Genomic DNA, 22,851 nt, shown 5'->3' on the forward strand with positions numbered 1-22,851 from the left:
GGCCATCAGGCTTGCCCTGAAGACTTTTCTGCCGACTGCACGAGGAAAGAGTGTCCTGATTCTAACGGACAACACAGTGGCCATGCACTACTTCAACAAAAAGGGGCGAGGGGGGGCAGGGTCACTTCCTCTGTGCAGGGAGGTGATGCAGCTCAAGTTCTGGGCCATCCAGCAGGAAGTTTCAATCTCGGCTGTTCATCTGGCTGGAGACGACAACGAGACAGCGGACGCTCTGAGCAGGCAGAGCACGATCTCTCACGAGTGGGAGCTGGCTCAGGAGATTCTCCTGGAGATCCTCGCCCTTTGTGGGACCCCTCAGGTAAATCTCTTTGCCTCCAGTGTCAACCGGAAGTGTTTTGCTCACAGGAATTTCCTCCAAAAGGAACCTTAGGAGACACGTTTGTGGTGGAGTGGTCATTCCCACTGCTGTACGCATTTCCTCCAGTCCCCGTCATCCCGCAAGTACTGCAGAGGTTACGGAGGTTCGGTTCCCGGATGATCCTCATTGCTCCGGCGTGGGCCCAGAGGACGTGGTACCCGGACCTTCTCGACTTGTCCATCTGCCCTCCACGTCGTCTTCCCTACCGAGACGATCTGCTCTCACGGGAGGGGGTGGGGTCAGGGTCTCCATCCAGAGGTCAGATCCCTCAACCTTCACGCTTGGCTTCTGAAAGGTTGAGGTATAAGGATTGGGACCTTCCTGAAGACGTGATGGAGGTGTTGCTCTCGGCCAGGTGGCCGGCAACACAGTCTCTGTACCGTTGCCGTTGGAGAAAGTTCTGCGACTGGTGCAGAGTTAAGAATGTGGATCCTTTTGAATGTGACATTCCCATGGTTCTGTCTTTTTTGCTTTCTTTGTCCCACAGGGGCTTGCAAGTGGGGACCATTAAAGGTTACCTGGTGGCGCTGTCCATATTTAAGCGCTCGTATGAAGAGTGTTCCTATTTTAAGATTCCTTTAATTTCTCAGTTTTTGAAAGGGCTCACTAATGTGTTCCCTCCGTCACCTTTTCTGGTGCCCGGTTGGGATTTGAACCTTGTTCTTAAGTTTCTTATGGGTGCTCCGTTTGAGCCTTAACATTCTTGCCCTTTGAGACTGCTAACTCTTAAAACTGTGTATTTGGTTGCGGTTACTTCCACTCGCAGAGTGAGTGAGTTACAGGCACTTTCAGTTAAGCCAGCCTTCACTGTGTTTCATAAGGACAGGGTTGTCCTTCGAGTTCGTCCTTCTTTTCTTCCGAAGGTGGTTTCGGAATTTCATTTGAGCCAGAAGGTTGTTCTTCCGGCGTTCTATCCTCCTCCACATCCTGGTAAGGAAGAGCAGAGGCTCCATAGGCTTGATCCTAGGAGAGCGTTGAGCTTTTATATTTCGCGCATGTCCCGGGTCAGAGTGGACGATCAACTTTTCATTGGTTACGCTGGAAAGCATTTGGGACAAGCTGTGACGAAACAGACTTTGGCCCTCATTACGACCCTGGCGGAAAGCAACTGACCTGACCGCCATAGCGTAAATAGCGTTTCCGCCATGGCACGACAGAGTAAAGTGCGGCTAATTCTGACCCATCGGGCACGAGCAGTACACCTTGGCGGAAGTGCAAAGTCTGCGATGGCGGAAATGTCCCCAAAACGCCCCTCACCGCCGTCGTACGGCTACCTAGGTGCAATTCCGCCACCGGACATAGCGGTCACCGTAAAGAGCGGCAATCGTAAAATACGGTGACCGTAAATATACGGAAACGGAAGCAAAAACATGGTCCCGGAACGGGAAACAGCACGCCGTACACCTATAAAATCAGAACATTCACACAACCATTAAAAACACTACCCTGAGAGACATCCCAACCCGTCATCCACCCTAGTGAAACCAAAACAATGGGAAAAGTAGCGAAAAAAGCGTGCGACCGCAAGCGGCAGGTCCACTTCTCACGTGAGGAACTCACGGTGCTCACAGAGACCCTCCAGGAGAATGCTGCCGTCGTCTTCTCGACGCAAATGACCAGGACGGCACTTGCGAACAAGAAGGCCATATGGGCCCTGGTGGCACAGCGGGTAAGTGCGGTGGGGACCGCACCCCGCAACCCACAGCAATGCAGAAAGCGATGGGACGACTTGCGGATACGCGTACGGAGCATACTATCCGCCAGCAGTAACATTGCCACAGCTACCGGGGGAGGATCGGAATCACCCATCAAGCTGACCCCTTGGGAAGAAATCTGTGCCTCCACCATTGGAATGGAGACCATAGAGGGAGTCGGAGGGATGGAGAAAGGAGTGCAGACATCCGAAGAATCAGGTAGGTGGCCCAAATAAAACTATGCTAAAACCACAATGTCCAATCATGTGAAGTACCATGTGTCCACATAGTGCAACAGAAACACATGTCCAGGAGAACGTCCACTTACATTGGCCTGATAGCGGACATTAAAAGTCAAATTAAATAAATAATTAAAATTCCTAAAAACACCCTCTACACGTGCAGCAGGCACCCCCTAACTGCAGGCTGCAATACAACTGCACCCTCAATCCACACAAAAATGAAACCACCTCCAAGGCCCTGACCCAAATCACCCTCAGGTACCACCCCAATGCATGTGATACATTGCCATTCCAATTTCCACAGACCCATTAATAACGCTCGCCCTCCTTTACTCCACCACAGGGTCCGATTCAAACGACGAGCTCCAGGACACCCCTACCAGCACACCTGCAAAGAGGGCCAAGACCAACGGCCAAAGACCCTCCACCTCAGCTGCACGCATCAAGACACGGCAGCAGCACAAATCAAGTGGCAGCACACAGGAGGGGACTTCAACAGGCACCCCAGCAGCCAGCATGGCCACAACACCACCACCACCACCACAGGCCCCCCCCAATGGATGCCACAGAAGGCACTGCTTCTGGTGGCAGCAGCACCATAGGTGACACTGCATTAATGGCAGCATGCTCCGACACAGAAAACGGTGATGTCGATGTACGATCCATCCATGACCTGTCTCAATCCCCCTGTTTGTTTCATCCCGTACAACATGAGGATACCACGCAGGGGCACTCACAAGACGACGACTGGCCATCCCCCACAAGCCCTGTGTCAAGGCAACATGAGGTGATCAGCCCCTCTGTGACACCACCGCAAATGGCCATGGCCCAGCAGAGGCAACAGTCCCTCGACCAGGTGATCGTGCAACAGCAGCAACTGGCCACGCTCCTCAAGGACCATGCTGATGAATGTGGGGGTACCAAGGCAGCCATAGAAACATGTACAGAGACACTAAGGGCAGAAATGGAGAGAAGCACCGAGAGCCTGAGAGTACAAATGGAGAGAAGCACCGAGAGCCTGAGAGTACAAATGGAGAGAAGCACCGAGAGCCTGAGGGGGGAACTGCATGCGACGTCCAAAGACGTATGTGCTGAACTTGCCGCTGTGCGCCGTGTGCTCACTGAGCTCTCACAAACCCTTAGGGACATGCATGGACGTGAGCAGGCAGAGACATCATCCGTTGCAAGTTCCGTCCAGGGCAGCCCCCAACGTAGATCTGGGAGGAACCTGCGCTCCACAGGCAGGGGTGCCCCTGATACCCGGAGAGGGGGCTTGCAATAGCGTCTGCCCACTGACAATGAGCATCCTTGGACACTGGTGTTCGGAGGGGAGGTAGGAGGGTGGAGGGGGTGTGTTGGGCTTACTTGGGTGGCGGGTCGATGGGGTGTGTAACACAATTTCACATTTGCTATAAACATTTCACAATCATCCAATGAGATGTGTGGACATTGATCTTTGTGTACGAGGCCATCATAGGCGTACAGTTCATATTGTGCATGTTCCAGACACACACAGTGCCACAACTCCCGTGTCCATGTATCAACCACCAGGCGTGAGTGCTAGAAGCATGAATCTATGATAATCTGACGAATTTCACGGCCCTCCTGTGCCTCGCGGACTCCTTGAGGTTCTGCCACATCCCCACCCACATCATGACCATATTCTGGTGCTTGCAGTTCTGCGTCAGGGGGCATGGGCACATTTCTACGTATGCACATGTTGTGTAGCATGACACATGCCATGACCATCTTAGCAACCTTCTCATGGTGGTACAGGAGTGCCCCGCCAGACCTGCTGAGGCAGCGGAAACGACCCTTCAGTAGACCGAATGCCTGTTCTATGACTACACGGGTACGTGAGTGGGCATGGTTGTAGTCCTCCTCATGCTGGTCCTGTGGGTTCCGGAGTGGTGTAAGGAGCCATCTCTTCAGTGGATACCCGGCATCACCTGTATGTGGACAATAAAGGATGTTTGAGGAATGACATTGCTACGTAAGCACCCCCCCCCCTTCCTGGCAGGTCATTGCCGCATCACATACCCCACATTATCATGCATGAAATGAGACTCACCGAGTAGCCAGGATCTGTTCCCTGCATGTCGCTCCATGTAGCGTGGTATTGTAGAGTTCCGTAAGACCATGGAATCATGGGTTGATCCAGGAAATCGGGCACAACAATGTGTAATGATCCTGTTTGAGTCACACACCATTTGTACATTAAGAGAATGATATTGTTTTCGGTTGCGGTACTGGGCCTCCATGGCATGTGGGACAACCAATTCCACATGGGTGCAGTCGATGGCACCAATGCAACCCGGTATGCCGGCAAGTGCATGGAATCCCACTTTTGTGTTCGTAATTTCCTGCTCCGAGCGTGGTAGAGAGATGTAGTCGTCTGCGTGCTTCAGGAGGGCATCGAGCACTTGCAATAGTGTCCGTGACAACAGTGGCTGTGAAATGCCATGCAACTGTCCGACTGTGTGCTGGTAGGTGCCTGTGGCCAGGAAGTGGAGTACAGACACCACCTTCAGTAGGGGTGGGATGGCGGTGGGGCTATCTATCATGCTGACAAGGTCAGCGTGTGTCATGTCCACAATGGCGGTTATGGTGTCCCGGTCCAAACGGTAGAGGGTGTGGATCTGCTCATCAGTGAGGTTGAACGGATGTGCTCGGAGGCGTGGGATTGCGGGCTGCCTGCGTGGTGGTAGTGGCCCTGCCTTGCCCTCCTCCTCCTCCTGCGTCTCCTCTGTGCGGCCGGTTGTTGTAGTAGTTGGTGTTCGTCTTCTTCTTGAAGTTGGAGTACTTGCAGTGCTATCAGGTCCCCCAGGGCCAACATCGCAAGTCCTGCCGGTAGCATTTTGGAGTGGGTGTGGTTGTGGGAGGGGGTTGGGTGTGCAATTTATGTGTTTCCAAGCTGTATAGCCTCCACCTGTGGTGATTCATTCCACCTGTGCAAGCTGCAATCCCCTTTGGGCGAGCACGTCCCGCACACAACGCTGCAAATCGACGCATGGCATCTTGCTATTACAATCATGTATTTCATCCCGATGGCAGTGAGATTTTGCTTCATATGTTAATTCTGCTATGCTCCCATTGTTTCACATACTATCTTTGCAGTCGGGAACATACTTGTGAAGGGTCCGTGGAATGTAGTACTCGATTAACAGTGGACCCTCATGCAGCGCTGTACCGCGGTTCACCGACGGGCGGGGCGTCCCATTTGTGAGTGTAGCCAGTTGCCATTTTCACACACTGCCGCACTAAATGGATGGATTTGTGATTTCAAGCGGTCACAGATGCCTTTTCGACGTGATGTTGCAAATGAGGAATTCGAAGGACAGCGCTTTCGGTTTCCAGCTAGCGGCGAGGAGACGCCCACAGGTCTGACTGCAGATAGAAAGTTCTATTGTTTAATGTCCTTGGGACAGGGGCCATGCCGAGAATGCAATGATTGATATGAATAGTATGGGATGCGCAATAGCGTAGTGGAGGATAAGGCAGGACGTTCCCAAATACATGTTACTTCACAACACTAGAATTCCGGCCTGGAGCACAGTGGATTTTGCAGACTGCATTAAGCACAGATTCAATGGAAATTTCTAATGTTATGTGAGTAAATAATCAGGCGTTTTTATACCGGGATGAGGGAATGATGTATGGATGCATGGACAGATGATTTAATAGTCTGCCATGTACATGGCTTTTTGGAATCTATCAACTTCCTCTGCGCTATGTGATGCAGGGCTGCCATAGTGGGACCATCGTCTATCTGCCCTTGTTGAACCCTCCCTGTCTCGACGCGCCTTCAAACACTTGTGTCTATGCACGTTACTAATCCCATCTAATGGCTTCTGTTTTAACAGACGCATGCACACAAACACTCGTTTGTGATAGTGTTTTCACCTCGATTTATATGGTTATGATTCGCAAGTGATTATTGGGTGCGAATAATCCTTTTGAGTGGGCTAGCATGCATATGGCTGTGGATTTAGTGTGATCTTTGAAGTGAGTAATTCAAATGGAGTTCAGATGCCCATACTATTCTTTTTCGTTTCATTTGGGTGACAGGTATCTCCTCCCCCTTTTGCCGCTGCCATCTGTATGCCACTCCTGCAGATGGCTTTTACTCCCGACACCTGCTGCTTCGTGTTAATCAGTGGAGCACCATTATGATCTTATGGGACGATCGCCAATGGCCCACATGCCCTTACGCAGTACTAGTGGCTAGGAGCAACATTTCGAGCTTTCAGCTGGCCTAGTGCCTACCTAATGGGACGGCCCTGCGGTTCTAGGCGCTTCCATGTTGCCTTTTTGAACGTGGATGTAGCCCCTGTGTACCATGGAGGAACAGGGCGTCACACAAAAAGAAGCTGGTCATTTATTGCGGATGCAGCCCACAATTATGAGATATGATTTGGAGTTCATGACCTAATAGCTGTATTGCCCGGGTGATTTTGTTGTGCATTAAATTTTGATCATGATATTGACCTTGTAGCGTTATTCTTTGCAAGTAATGTAGCATATTCCTATTTGTGGAGCGATGTATTGTGAGGAGATCTGCTTTGGGTTCGGCCTTCTGAGCATAGTTGCGTGGTACTGTACTGGGCGCGTTTGCCTACGAAGGCCAGTAAGGTCAGGGATAGGGGCTGCCATTATGACTGTTTTAATGATGTCATGCTCATGGGAGGGGGATTGACTTTTGTGTAACAGATGCCGGTCAGCCAGGTGGATTGGTGGAATGATGTGATTTTCAGTATATGGCTGGTCACAGGTGCCTGTGTTTGCGTGCGTTTCTTGGAGGGAGACTGAGGTCATGTCCATTGGAATGGCTTCTGTATTCGTGCCATCTGTGCCCTGCTGCTCCCATTGGCCCCTCTTGAGATGTGCCTGGCTGCTCAGTCACTCTGCCAACTTGTGTGGTACATGCTTATGCTGCTGGTTGGTTTGTTTACTGGCAGGAGTACAGGGCTGGTGCAGTCTCACTCAGGATACTGCTTTGTATGTTGCCTTGCACTGGTGTCAAGCGATGGGGGGCCTGTTTTTGTTTGTCTCAGTTTTCAGTTCATGTTGCTGTACTTGGAGCTTCACATGCCTGTGCTGCATCAGTACGGCAATGGTGCCATGGCTAATATGGATGGCCACTCACAAGGCACTTGGAGCCCCTACATTCATTTGTTCGTTGGCATGCATGGGTGACTTGTACATTTCACTGGTTGCATTGTTTGACTTCATTGCACCTACGAGGAGTTGTGCAATGTGGCCAGGGAGTGGTGTACAGGCACTCAGTAAGGCCTTTTACGGTTGGTTTGCGATGCCGTACTTATCACCATGGCGGAATGGTACTTTCCGCCATGCTTGATGGCGTTAGGTACATGTCCGCTAGGGTCAGAATTCCCGTACCGTTGCGCCATGGTGGTAATTACGGTTTCGCAGTGCGCGCGTGCGCGTACTTGGTGCAGTTAGCGTTGGCGTTCACTACGGTGTCGCTAATGGCATCGTACTTTACGGTGACGGGTCATAATCGCAACGGGCGGTATTCGAATGTGGTATTGCATTTCCGCCATCGTTTTTCGGTTTCCGCCAGGGTCGTAATGAGGGCCTTTGTCTCGTTGGATTATTTTAGCTATCTCCGAGTGTTACCGCTTGGCGGGTAAGGACCCTCCGGCTGGCTTGCGGGCCCATTCTACCAGGGCAGTGGCTGCGTCTACTGCCCTGCAGAGGGGGTGTTCCTATTCGTCACATCTGTGATGCAGCCACCTGGGCTTCAGTACATACTTTTGTACGTCACTACTCCCTCGATTCCACCAGAGGGCAGGATCTGGCCTTTGGCAAGGCTGTCCTATATTCTGCAATTTGATTGGGCATGCTAAATTTGTGTTCTAAATTCTTTTCCCACCCCCTTGCTTGGTACTGCTTTGGGAGTCTGTCATAGATATGGAATACGTCGGAGGACCCAATCCCCTCGAAGAACAAGTTACTTTCTTACCTAGTAACGTTCTTTCGATGGGATGGTCCGACGACGTATTCCATATCGCTCCCTCCCTACCTTCCCCGCTGCAGAATTTCTTTTGCGATTGCAGCTTGCGTTCCGCAAGGCCTTGTGTGTCTGACTGGCAGAAAACTGGTGGCACACGTTCTGGGGGAAAAAACTATAACTGAGGCTATGGACGTCGTGCGTCCTACTTATCACATCGGTTGACGTCGGCCGTCGGAGGAGGTCCTCGGGGACGGCGCATCGATGCAGACGCCAAAGATTTTCCGAAGCAGCACAGCTGTGGACATTACCTGTCATAGATATGGAATACGTCGTCGGACCATCCCATCGAAAGAACGTTACCAGGTAAGAAAGTAACTTGTTCTTTTCAGGACACTGCATTTTTCAGTCCTCTTTCTACTACTGAAGTGGGCGGTCTTCTGCCTCACTTCGCGATTCCCTCGGGCCTGATAAATGTGCCGCGGGATTCGCCCGGGCAGCGGACGGGTGCAGCAGTGATCCATCAGCACAACAAAGATTTTCTTAAGGCAAGCCCGTCTGTGCCCGTTCGTGCTCCGGCCGCGCAGGAAAGGAAGCTGTCCTTGGAGATGTAGGTGAAAATACCTATTTTGGCGCAGTTCCTTGTTATCTATGGCCCCATACACTACTAGGTGGCCTAATGGCTTTATGATATGTCCTAACCGTGCTGTAAGTAAGGGAAAGGAACTCCAATGCCGGCTATTAAATACCTGCTCCCTCATAGCTCACTCCATGGAGTGTTTTGATCTTATAGCTACTCTGGATCTCTTATTCCTGACTGAGACTTGGTTAAATGAGTCCTCTGGCCCTGCCATTGTCCAGTCGCTCCCGCCAGACTATGAACTGATAAATGTTGACCAGAAGGCTATCCATCCGGTTGGTGGACTGGCAATTTATTTACAATGCCAAACGCAAAGTTAACTTTTCAAATCCCAACCATACCATGGAAATGGAATGTCTTCTTGCCCGCATCTGGATATCCTCAACAGTTACCCTTCCAGTGCTATTAATATATCGGCCCCCTGGAGTCGACACTTTTTGTTTTGCGCTGATTTTCCGGCGCTTGCACTTGAACTGCAGACTCAACACCCCAACTTAGTTATCATGGGAGATTTTAATCTTCCTAACAACCCGGCCCTCAGTGGCCAGGGGGAAACATTTCTAGATCTGATGCTTGACCTTGGCCTCCACCATTGGGTGACTAAACCTACCCACGTACGGGGAAATGTCTTGATCTAGTCTTTGCTCTGGAGCAATCCATTACTTTGTCCCTTCCTTCCCCTGTTATCTGGTTCCTTTCTTGATTCCTATGCCTGTATCCATTGCGGTGAAACCTAAGCCAGCTATTTTGAAACGTGGCTGGCATAGGGTGTCAAGGTCTTCCAGAACTCCTGCCCTGGCTACTCATTGTGGCCAGCCCATGTCCTGCTCCCTGTCTGCTTTGGTATTTGCCTTCTCCACTACTGCTGACCAACTGGCTCCTCTTAGGATGTGCAAGCAAAAAGCACGTCCGTCAGAGCCATGGTATACTGATCAGCTGCGAGCTGAAAGGCTTCTGTGCAGACAGGCTGAGAGAAAGTGGCAGGCTGACTATTCGGTTGAAACTAAAGCTGTATTCTGCCAGCGACTCACTGCCTACCATAAATCTGTGGGAGATGCCACGAAGGCGTACTTTGCCCTTAAGGTTGAAGGAGCCCTTAATCAACCCAGGGCCCTTTTGTAGCTTGTTCAGTCCCACTCCTCCCCTGCGATGACTAGCATGAAGACAACTCCTTCCCAAGCTCTATGCGATTCCCTGTCCTCTTTTGTGTCCAAGATTGCCGCTATTCGTGACAATATCAACTGCGATGCAGTGTGTCCGCTAGTCGCCAAAACATCGACTGAGCCCTGTCGGGAAGAAAGGACATGGTCCTCATTTCACACTTTCCTAGAATCGAATATTCTTGCTGCCATATTCTTGGGACCCTATCCCGCTGGCGCTGCTGAAGGAGAACTCGAGGGCTATTATCTCTCAGATTACGGTAGCCGTAAAAGCCTCCTTTATGGAGATTGTGATCCCATTCACATTTAAACATGCCCTTGTGATCCCACTATTAAAAAAACCCTCTCGATCCAGAGGTGTTAGCAAACTATTGTCCTATTTCTTTACTCCTGTTCCTTGTGAAATTGTTGGAAGCCCTGGTCTCCCCCCCCTGCTCTCCACTTTTCTGAAATCTTCTTATTTTGACGTATTTCAATCTGGTTTCCGGCTTGATAGGGGAACCAAATCTGTCTTGAACTCTGTGCTCGATGACGTGGCTCGCTTGGTGGACCAGGGGGGTGTCAGTGCAGTTGTTGTTTTAGATCTGTTGGCTGCGTTCGACACAGTCGACCATCCCACCTTGATCTCCCAGGTCTCTACTGCCGGGCTGTCTGGTAGTGTTCTAGACTGGTTTGTCTCCTTTCTGGCCGACTGTTCACAATCAGTTTCTCTCCCTCTTTTTCGTTCTAACCCAGTTTTGCTATCCTGTGGTGTCCCGCAGAGATCTGCCCTCTCCCCGAATCTGTACATTAGGCATCTTCTGGCTCTCATCCACTCCCATGGTTTCCGCTACTATTCCTACGCCGATGACACCCAAATTCTGGTCCGCATTGACCGTAATCGCGCCAATACGGCCAGTCGGTTTAGTTTATGCCTTCAGGCGGTCGGGGAATGGATGTCATCCAATTGCCTCAAATTAAATAGTAGCAAGATAGAGGTGTTGGTGGTTGAGACTATCTCGCCTCTTCTTTATTGGACCAATGACTGCTGGCCGGCCTCTCTTGGCCCTCTCCCGGTCCCTGTGGCATCCGTAAAGAACTTGGGGGTTATTTCCTCTTCTCTTGCGATGGATGCCCAGGTAGCAGCAGTATGTAAGAGCAGACATTTTAAACTGCGACTACTCAGGAATGTCCTCCCCTTTGTGCCGGCAAAATGTTGTGCTCCGGTTGTAGCAGCACTCGTCTCGAGTGGTCTAGACTACTGCAACTCGCTGTATCTTGCCCAGCCGCATTGTGATTCATCGGTTACAGTTACTGCATCCTTTGGCCTCCAACTTTGGCCTCCAACTGGGGCTCACATTACCCCTCTGTTGACGCAGCTTCCCTGGCTTCCGGTGGGCAAGAGGATATTATTCAAATCCTTGTGTATGGTACATCAGGCTTTTAACAGCCTTGGGTCAGAATATATCCAAGAAAAATTCCCCCACTATGTACCAAAACAGTGTCTCCGCTCACACTCTGCTTTTCTGGTTAAGGTCCTCTGTTTTAGACTGACGCGTACTAGCGGCCGTGCCTTCTCGGTGGCTGCTGCCAAGGCTTGGAATGCTATTCCACTGGCATTGCGGATGACCGTTGACCACCTAATCCTTTGGTGTATGCTCAACACATTTGTGTTTTAATTTGGTTGTTAGGCTGCTCCCTACTCCTCTTAGCGCCAGGGAGCCTTCGGGTGTTTGTGCGCTCTATAAATGTTTTTAACCTAACGTAAAATAACAGGTTCGACAAAGGGGTAAGTGCTAGAGAGCCAGTTGCAAGGCAACTGGTAAGTGCCAGGCAGCGATCACTTGGTAGGAGAGTGGTCCAATGTAAGTACAATAAATCCGGGCCTGTGAGACACCACAGGCCAGTGGGTGCTCAAAAGCAAGTGCAGGGGGAGCGTGGAGGCTGCAAGCGATGGGACGGGAGGACACATAAGGGCCGAGGCCGCCAATCTCAGCCACTGGGGGTTAGTATGAGAGGGGGAAGGAGGAGGTGGTGAAGAGGAATGTCTTGAGGCGCTTGCAGAATTTGAGGAGATCTGGCTCAAGACGGAGAGGAAGGACGAGATGTCCAACCGCTTGCTGCTTAGAGAAGCACTTGACAAGCAGAGAGTTGGAGCCGGAAGATCAGAGCGATCTGGAGCGAGAGTATTTGGTGAGAGCAAGTTGTAGATTGCATAGTCACAGGCCCCGGGCAACCTTATCGGTGATGCAGAGGGACTTGGATTTGATCCATGCAGCAACCGGGAGCCATTGGAGAGAGTTCTAGGGCTGGAGAGATGCAGTCCCTGGCTTGCGGCCAAGGATACGTCTTGCAGCCCTATTCTGGATTAGCTGGAGGGAGCAGAAAGAAAGAGGGTTGATTAAGGAAGAGGCTGTTGCAATAGTCCAGCCTAGAGAGTGCCAAAGCTCTAGAGACAATGGGTTTCAGGGGAAATGTGTGGAAAGGGAGGGTACCTCAGAGATGGTGTAGGTGGAAATGGGTGGGCCTTCTTGGTAAGGTCCAGGATGTGAGGAAGGTATGAGAGCCAGGAGTTGAAGGTGGCTCCAAGGTTTCTTGCTTCAGAGGAAGGAGATTGGGTGGGGGGAGGAGAGCCCATCGAGGGTGGCCAGAGTGAAGGGAGGAATGAGGGAACAGGAGTACCAATAGGAAGGATTTAAGTCTTGCTGGCATTGAGACAGAGATTGTTAGTGGCACACCAAGACTGGATAGCAGACAGGCAGTCAGGAATGTTAGAGGAAGTGGGAAGTTTGAAAAATAGTTGGGTGTCATCTGGATAACACTGCAAGTGAGGAGATAAAGTGGAGATTAGGAGAGCAAGCAGGGCGAGATAAATGTTGTAGAACCAGGGCGAGAGGATAGAGCCCTTGGGAACTCCACAAGTGGAGATTGAGGTGGGGGAGGAGAAAAGAGCCAAGGATAAACTGGGAGGGACAATCTGGGAGGAAGGAGGTCAACCAGTCTAGCGCCCACTCGGAGATACCCAGGGTATCATGTAGTCGCTTTATGTGGATAGAGTGGTTGACGGTATGGAAAGCAGAGGAAAGATAGAGTAGGATGAGGACAGCGGGTGAGTTTGAGTCAAGAGATGCAAGCAGTTCTTCACGGTGTTCACAAGAGCAGTTTCCGTGCATCTGGATGCTTGGAATCCAGATTGATGGTTGTGTAGGCAACCAACGAGCTCAGTATGCTGGGTTAGTTGGGGGAAGACCAACTTCTCCAGAAATTTTCCAGGGAAGGGAATGATGGAGATGGGGTGGTAGTTAGCTGGACACAAGTGGTTGGTTGAAGGCTTTTTCAGGAGGGGTGCACAAGGGAGTGCTTAAGGGAAGGGAGGCGGGGGACCTGGTAGCAAAATAATTAGAGAAATCAGCCGGGGCAAAGGAGCCGATATTGTCCTTAATAGTTCTGGAAGAACAGGGGGAGACCTGTTTGGCGGACACCTTCACAGAACAGAAAAATCTAGTGACCGCTTCCAATGTGCTAGGAGAGAAGGAGAGAGAGGGGATGAGAGGCCAAGAGTGGCAGGCAGATAGGAGTAGGGGGGGAAAGGGAAGAAGAAAGAATACTCATGATGTCCTGAGCTTTTGCTGCAGTGAAGTGAGTGGCCAGTGCAGTGGGCCTGGGAGTGAAGAGGTGAGGTGTAGACTGCATAAGGATTGGATAATTCCTTGCAGATTTTAAGGATTTCAGCTGCATTGTTGGATGATCCAGAGATGCAAGCCTGGATGTGGGCCCTCTTTTTGGAACAAATGGCAAGACGATATTGCCTTTGGAGAAGGCGACTGGCCAGTTTGTCAGAGGATGAGCCTGAGGTCTGCCACTTCGTTCTGCACCTCTGCACTTTTGTTTTAGGGCTGCTAGATAAGAATTGTACTAAGTGTTACATTTGGTGGCAGGTTTTAGGGGGATCCTCATGACTGGCGAGAATGTCGAGTATGTTACTGATGGCAAGATGGAGGTTGTTGAGAGCTGAGTCAGAAGTAGAGTCAGCAGTGGGGGGGTGAGGAGGGGATGAAAGCGGAGGTGAAGGCAGCAACTGACACTAGTTTCATCAGACGGATGTCTGTGAATGAGGCTGGCAGAGCTGGGTGAGGTACGGTCAGAGGGCTGAGAGGACCCGGGTGGGAGGAGAGAGAGGAGGGAGTGGTCTGACCAGGAAAATGGAGTGGAGCAGAGAGCAAGAGATTAGTATGAATGAAGACATCAAAAGTGTGTCCAGCTGAGTGGGTAGGACCAGAGGGGAGAATAGAGCGGGACAGAGGTCACTGAAGAGAGTGGAAGCCGTGATTGAGGAGTCCAGGTGGATGTTGAAGTCAACCAATAGGAGGAGTTTAGATGTAGATGTAGATGTCAGGAGAGAGGAGAAATCGGCCCATTCAGAGAGGAATGGGGAGATGGGGCCAGGAGGCCTGTAGATCGTGGCAATGATTGGAGAGGAAGTGGAAGAGATGCCAACCTTGCAGACAATGCTTCTCGAAGGAGGAGTAGAGCTGGGTGGGTATGAGGGAAGAAGGGACCCACTCGGGAAAGATCAATGCAACCCCACCGCCACCACGGTTAGGGCGAGACTTAGAGATCTACCTGTAGCCATCAGGTAGCAGAGAGTCAAAAGCAGTGACCGTCTCGATGAGAACAAGGATGTCGACATCAAAGTCTTCAAGGAGGAGGCAGATGTCCGAAGAAGGTTTGATAGCAGAGTGAGCATTAAGTGTAGCTAAGGGAAGCTGATAACCCTTGAAGGTTTTCCGAGGTGGGGGACGGGGGGATGGTACACCAATTGGAGAGAGAGGGAGAGGCATGCACGCAGAGATCAGAGGAGATTAGGTTGAGGACCCTGAGCCATAGTGGTGCCATTGCAAGAGACATTAATGATGCACCTGGAGGATGAGAAACCAGCCAAGAGTGCTTCCCATCTGGTGCCACCATTAATGGGTGAGGGAGAGAAATGGGATAGAGTGGAGTCCATGGGTCTGGAGAGGGGACCGAAGTGGCGCTGACATAGGAGTCTGCGATGGGTAGGCCAGGGCTAGTAGAAAGGAGATGTTTTTCTTTTTTAATTTTTATTCTTTCTTCCAAACTTTTTGAGAGGTAGGATAGGTGATAGAATAGCAGTTAGAGTAGATGGGAGAGATGAAGCGAGGGCCATCATGATGTTTAGAGAAGGGAGTAAAGGGAAAGAAGTAGATGCTGCAGAGGCACGAGGTGGCTCACCAGGCGGCCTAGCAGCCGAATGCACACTGAGATTTAAAGAGCACTGAAATAGCCCAAAATGGGGGGGGGATTAAAATATTTTAAAAAGCACACGTAGATTTGACTTTGCCGGGGAGCACTGAATTGGCAGAAAAAGTAAACCTTAATTACAAAAATGGATGCACAGATGGAGAGCACACCTAAAGTTTGGCATAGACAGAGAGCTCTTAAATGCAGCAGAAAGGGTAATTGATTGTAAGGTGAGCGCATAGCAAGAGACCCATGTAGGTAGTGGTGGACTACAATTGAAAGAAAGTAGTCCCGGGATAGCCGACGGTAAGAAGCGCAATCAAAGTTGTGATGAGGGGCACCGAAGGAACACTGTACTGGAGAAGGCGACCGGTTGTAGTCTAAGTTAGAAAGAAGCTGTATGGCATCGCAGTGGGGAGGTGGGAGATGGCAGGGTGCAGCATAGGATCAGGGCATGGCCAGGAGCATATCAGGCAGGGTCTGGCGAGCAAGCAAGAGAATCAAAGGGAAAGAGACCAATGGGCTGTAGAGGCATTAGGGTGGGGGAAGCAGCTGCTTACCAGACTGAGAATGTCCGTTGATACATCACAGCAAGTGGTGTCATGGAAGAATCAGGATTGAAGAATGGAAACATCCCACGCAGCCCGCCCATACCGGGACAGGGCCAGAAAGGGCGTGGTATGGCTTTGAAGTAGGCCATTTGAGGGGGCCGGCGATCGCCTGCCGACTCTGGGCATTCTTTAGATCTTCCGGGATACCGCCGATCAATCAGGCAGCTGGCTCTGGTCACAAGTGCTGATTTTACACGCCACACAGGGCAGACCTCATGAACGTCCTCGCTGCAGGTTGATAAAGGGCTGCACTCCCAGCTCTGATGTAGAAAAAGAAACAAACTGTGTTTAGGGTTTGTGTATCCTCGGCTGGCTTTAAAGTGTAATTTCCTGCTAGGTGTGGGATTGCCCGCTGCACAGGCGCTGAAGCCTGTGCCGATTGGGTGTCTTTCTCTATGTTCGTCTTGGGCATCAACTGCGCAGGCATTGAAGCCCGTGTAGATTTGGTGCTGTCTGACAGGGGCAGGGCAGATACGCCCTTGGTTTTCCACATTTCTTTAGGGTTACTCTTGACTTCCTCATAGAGCTTCTAAAGCTCTAATATACTGTGTTTAATTTGTTGCCTTCATGTGGAGAGTCAATGGGGATACGTATGCGCAATTATGGTTTTATTCACTGGTGCCCTCAACTGGCCAGGCTGTAACATTTTCCTTCTGTTTCTACCGCTCACTCTTCATTATAGTATCTCATTTTCTCTATACGTGGGTAGTTCACTCTAGGGGAGTGTTCATCTTTTTGGCTTCTATAGTACTAAATAACACTACTAATCAATTTACCTTGTGTAACAAGCAAGAAATCAAAACAATTTGCAAGACAGAAATCAAGACCGTTCACAAAACAGAATGTTGCCTTCAACAATATCACAAAGTGCTGCTCACTTTTGGCACACTCTTAACCTGTTTCAAAAACCTCAAAACGTAGACTTCACTGCATAATTAACACCTAAACTCATTCACAATGTGCTCTTGCGCAAACCTGCAAAATTTCCTAATCGCACCCCCTTCCGAATTCTGTCTACCCCCCAATCTTGTACCGCTCAAAATCTTATCAACATGCCTCTGATTGTTCGTTACCATTTGTAAAATATATACAATGAAATTAAGAATAAAATCACAGTTCTATAATGTTCTACTATTATCCGACTCGCACCCCTTAATTATAGGCAGAGGGGTATGGTTCTTGCCTATGCAGAACCTCCCATTCTTTTACTAAAGCAGCGCTGCCCCTTCCTCATCTACTGAGGGATCTGTACACTCCACTTGACAATTTTGATGGTGGTGTCACAGCTCCTCACTACAGGAGCCCTCTCGACTATCTACTATATTAGAAACCTTTGATGAAACCCATCACGTCACTCACACCATCATTCACCCTACTTCCGCATTTGTACTCGCACTCCCTGTAGTTTGCATATCAGGTGCATCATTTTGCTGTGGTCATCCAGAGTCTTTCGGACTGCTGCTATCCTCAACGGCCTGAACTCGAGCGGTGTCCTGTGAGCCTGTAGCGGCCAGGTAGGCCTTCTGGGTTTAACGCTGGTGTCTGCTACCTTCCTCGTGGGTTTTGCACAGTCTTCTGTTCCTTCCAGGAAGATCTTGCTTGTCCCCAAAGTGCAGCGGAGAAGCCCACAGATTTTCCGGGTGAACCTGGATACCCTACTCGGGCCACCAAAATATATGACAAGTCCCTTTTTGAATTGAGAAAAATTATCCAAAGAGCCAAAGAATGCGATGGATGCACGAGATATGAGAAAGAAACATGTTTTCTTGCCAAGGCAGGGAAACCTCTAACAAACCTTCAAATACTAGTCGAGAAAATGAATGGTTTTATCGTGGCTGCAGAAAGCAAAAGACAACCAATGTTTCGAGTGTCTTCAACGGCAATTGGCTGATGTGAGTTACAGTATAGGCGCTTCGATACATTTTACAACTTCATTGGTCTATTCTAACCATGTGGTAAAAGTTACATATATGCTAGTTGGCTCAGTTTCAGTGAAACCTCGATTGAACAATGATCTTTGAAACATGCATCAGTCAGGTTTGGTTTACCATGGCTGCTCCATGGAGTGAGTAAGTACAGACATCTCAACCAATCATTATGTGAGATGTGACAGTGTGACACAAAAATTATAACATTTAAATCTCGTCCTCAATGATGTAAGCTGTTGGCAACAGAATACTGTTCCCATCATTATGAACTGTGCACTATCAGTTGATTTTGCAACTCACTTGGTGGAAAAATGACTTGCATGCACTTCCTGTTACCCATGATTTCATCTGTCCGGACTTTGACCTTATGCGCTGGGGCCTAGCTGTTTACAAACATTGCTCTTTTACAATGGCGCAAATGCGTATGTGTTTGTGCAGTGTACATTGTCATAAAATTGTCTTTGGCTACTATCACATTCAAGCGGTTTGCCTCAGGTGTGTGTTACTATACTGATCTTTGTTTCCTTCCCTTTCCTTATCAATTCTTTTGTAATGGGAATGGTTCTCGTGTGAGGTGTAGATTCATGAGTTGTCATTATCACTGTTGCATTAATGCGATGTGAGCTATGTGCGAACCTCTGTGCTATTCACTAATTCCTAATTAAGTCTACTTAATTAGGAATTAGCGGATAATGGTGTCTTACCTAACTGTTTCTTTGACAATGAGAGCCATGCACACATGATTTTACCCTACAGGGGGCAATGTTGTGCTGTGATTAGTCGATCTCTACAACCATGCTTCTTCATGTCTTACTGCTCAACCTCTGCCAACGTGTGACCTTCATTAAATACGTTTGGTTGCTCTGTGTAGGGACACAAATTGTTCTAATTCTCTGGAACGTGGCTATGGGAACTCTGCAGACCTGGTGTGTTCTGACCAATCTGGGTACAGTGTCTTGTCCTTAAACTTGGGCCACTTACATCATTTTGTGTTGCTCTTTCATGATCTCAGTACCGCAAGCTAAACCCTGGAAAGCTTTTGCCCTCCTTGCTTTAGCCGATCACTGTGAGGCCTTTACTCTTTGGCTGTCTGAGTGTTGCAATTTGGAATGTGTGCCTTTCAGAAAGGGTCTGGCTTCTGTTTTCTGCTGTGTGGTGATGGGAAGTTGTGCATGATTCAGGGAAAGCTTACTAAATCTTGACGCCTACATGTAACGAGTTCAGCTAATGTATAAACAATGGCGATTATCTATTCATCAATCTAAAAACTTCTACATTTCTCTAATTGATGTTAGATGCACCTGGGTTTGGCTAGAGATACATGGTTCTGTTTATCCACATGAGTTGTGTAATGGCCTAGTTGAAGCGTGGCTACTAGTGTTTTGTTGGCCTATTGCAGGAATCCTTTGCTAAGAAGGGTTCCTTGCTTCTTCGAAGTGCGTTTTTCGCACAGTGACTTTCGCAGCCTATTTCGTGCAGGTTTGGATAAATTCATACTCCTCTACAGCATCCTTGCCTAATACCATACTTCACACTGACAAATACACTGTATCCATTTGCCTCAGGTCTTTGTATTATTGGGCTTAATGTTCCAAGAGAAACTAGCAAGTGGTAATGGTCCTAGCCCTATTAAGAGGCAAAAGGTTTTGAAATACCGCCATAATGAGCGTTCGTAATACTACCATTTTGGGCTTTTGTGTAGGCATGGGAAAAGCATTTGCCAGGAACTGCTGTAGTAATATTAACTGCCCATTGATGGTATCGGGTGCTCAATGGTGAACATACCTGAGCATCTAATGGTAGTGCCTGGCAAATGCCTATTGCCTAGAATGGTTGGCTTTGCCACAGCTTGTTTTAACAGGACTTCAGTAAGGGGCACACAGAGTGCAAATAAATCGAATGACTGAAGGCAGGAGCATGTGATTTGGGTGGGCTGGGGCGGGAACTTGGTGGAAATGGCCAAAGGGAATGGCATAGCCATGGGCAGTCAACGGGTGGGCAAATAATTAAACTACAAGAGTTGTGTCCCACCTATATGCCACTTCACCCTATCTGTACTCTAATGAAAGAGTTTTGACTTATCGGTGACGCAAGCACCACCTAATAGCCCAAACTAAAAAAGGAAGTAATACAGCAGTTATTCAGGTGCCTGTCTTCTTTAGCAGGATGACTTTGATGGTTACAGGTTTGAGTTGGTACTGTGATCTCCAGTTCACATTCTCAGAATTCAATTGAGAGTGGATCTTTTTTTTTTTCTAAAAAAACATAATTGTGAGATGAATAAATACAGGGATGAGGACAATACAGGGATGATAATAGCTGTAGCCATACTTTGAAAAGAGTAGTCAACCTACAAATTGGCTAGTTTATATGCACTAAACCCAGAAGACGCTGCTTTCTTCAATAACCTGAAATGTGTTTTAATGGTAGGTTCAGCTGGTGTTTCAAACAGTGGAGCTTTAGCTTGCCGTCATGCCATTCCCATTTGGAAAGTCCCATAAGTCTCCTGCGGATATTGTGAAGAATCTGAAAGAAAGCATGGCGGTTCTAGAAAAACAGGATATTTCTGATAAAAAAGCTGAAAAGGTATGTACTCGTCACAAAAGCTTACTTTCCTATTAGTATATCCTTCTGATTTATAAAAATATTTTTCATAAACTCTTGTTAAATTGTTCTCAGATTTGTTTTTTTGGCATCGCTGGTTTAATATGGTGCACCTTCTGTAGTCTTACACTCGCCTTTTAAGAATAATATTTACGCACAGTTCAATATTGCTATATTTGTGAAAATGGAAGTGGGAAGTGAACACTGATGTTCTCAGTTATACCAATGTGACTTAAAAACTAGTCAAAATATTCAAACATTGAAAGGCAAGTCTACACACAGTGTAAAAGATTTCTTGGGTCAAAAAGAGATCTAATCATTACTTATAACAAAAAAATAGTATTCTGCTTTTTCTTTTTAAAAAAAACTTTTTGAAAGTTTGCTCAGTACTAGGCCAACAATGTTTCAGATACAATCGTTAAGGTTTCTCTCTGCTCGCGTATGCGATGCAGTCTGTTAATTTAGGTACATTTTTTTCTATTCTTACTATTTCTCCAATTTCTTGCATTTAAAAATCATACCTTTGCTATGAATAGGTGATGCCAGTGCTTTCTTTGGTGAAGCCATGCCAGTGGCAGAGAAGATAGTGAAAAAAGTAACAGTTGTACAAGGGTGCATGTTTATAGTGCAAAAGGGAAGAAAAAGAGGCCAGAAAATATTCAAAGAAACTTAACTGGCTTGCATTGCCTGCAGAATGCCCGTTTGCTAAAACATAACCTATTAACCTGCAGTTACCCTCCTGTTGACCAGATTTCTTTGAGAGCATAAATTCATCAAGGGTTTCTCCCCGTATCGCCTTCCCTGCTTCTGTGCCTGCTGTTATTGGGTTAATGCTTGAGATGAGGCTATCCGGGTCAATTGCTATAAGCCATAATCCTGTTCCCCCACTTCAGTTTGACTTAACCTCCGTAGATATAATACACCCATCAATATCCTGCAACAAATCCTCTATTTTGGAAATTAATATATTCACATCTTGTGTTGGATTAAAGATTTTGAAGAGTCTCGCTTAACCTCCCTCCCCCCCCCTCCCGGAGAGATTACAGAGGTAGCTTTCCTCTTGGGCATTTTAGAGACCACCTATTCTGCGTGGAAGTACACAATATTCTACTTTTTCAGAGACTTACTGGCACAAAAGCACTTCCTACCCAACTAAGAAAAGTGTTACTTAACACTAGGCTGTGATTCTGCTTTTGCGCTTTGCCTTCTGTTATGTGACCGCACCTCAAGCAACATATAAAACAGTTAAAATCAGTTAAGAATCAATACAAAGTGGTTACAATTAAACACTAAAGGAAACTGCTAAGCCCGGATCAAATGAGAACAGAGCGGAGCGAGGCATGCCTGATGGCTCGAAGGGCCACCTTAGTCAGCCCCCCTCACTCCCGCAACCAAACTCCTGCTCACCTACGCAAATAATTGGAATCCCAGGCCACAGTGCCGCACACTACCAGGACAAGTTACAGTCGGCTTGTCCAAGTTCCCGCTGGCAGTAGCGGAAAGTAATCGGAGTAGCCGGAGGACAAATTAGTAAGAGACAGCAGTTTGATGTGTGGGTCTTTCAGTTACACTCAAAACGTTTTAACAACAATCCTGCTACAGGACTCTTTAGATATGCACGGCGTGAACACTCCTCGATTTACTTCATCTCCTGGGTCACGGCGCTGATGATCCTTTGTGTGCACCTAGTACACTTTCTTGCAAAAGTTAGCTCTCATCCGCCAACCGCAACAGCAGGTGGTTGAGACCCCTCCTGCCTCTATTGGCCACTTTAGCCTCAGCAGCAAACAGCCACCCTCGCTGCCAGCCCAGACTCTGTTATGGGAGATGCCTCCCCCGGCGACCGACTGCTACAGACAGCCACGCCCTTGGAGCAGGCTTACGCCGCAAGGGTGTGAATGCTGGGATTTTATCCCTCCCTTCGCCAGCAAGGCTTCTTGTAGAGCACCAAGACTGCAGCCATGGAGATTCGAGCACCGAGCTGGATGTTCGGGGAGACCCGAATACAGCCTACACTGAATGAATAAGACATTCGCCAGAGACCTGTGTGGTGCTGAAGGAGACTACATAGGAATATGTCATATTTTTCCTTCCCCATTGCTAAGAAAATAAACAAAGGGAGGCCTCTAAACAAAATGGACGGGTTGCAGGGCTTTTGAAAGAGCTTGGTATCTAAGTGGCCACCGTGTACGATTTAATAAAGGCTGCAGCATGGTGTAGCCAAAAGTAAAATGTATGGTCACTGCCAGCCTACTGCTTTCTGGTTGCAAGAACTTGCCCAGGGACTTAATGGGATGCTTAAGAGGCAGCCTTGCCCATGTTAGCCAGATCAGCTGCTGAGGATAGTACATTGAAAGTGAGTTGCAATTGCAGTGGGC

General features: G+C 48.6%; 1 protein-coding gene across 2 annotated transcripts in view; it reads left to right on the plus strand.

The window, feature by feature from the left end:
- Window positions 1–22,851, plus strand: part of CAB39 (calcium binding protein 39) — a 323,674-nt gene that overhangs the window by 32,797 nt on the left and 268,026 nt on the right. For both annotated transcript variants that reach the window (XM_069618308.1, XM_069618309.1), the window contains exon 2: window positions 20,300–20,455. In XM_069618308.1, coding sequence (XP_069474409.1) covers window positions 20,342–20,455 — 114 coding nt within the window. In that variant the 5' untranslated portion in view covers window positions 20,300–20,341. The remainder of the gene's footprint in view (window positions 1–20,299; window positions 20,456–22,851) is intronic.

The sequence above is a fragment of the Ambystoma mexicanum genome, chromosome 10 (assembly GCF_040938575.1).
Source record: "Ambystoma mexicanum isolate Mex_15411 chromosome 10, UKY_AmexF1_1, whole genome shotgun sequence".
Taxonomy (NCBI): domain Eukaryota; kingdom Metazoa; phylum Chordata; class Amphibia; order Caudata; family Ambystomatidae; genus Ambystoma; species Ambystoma mexicanum.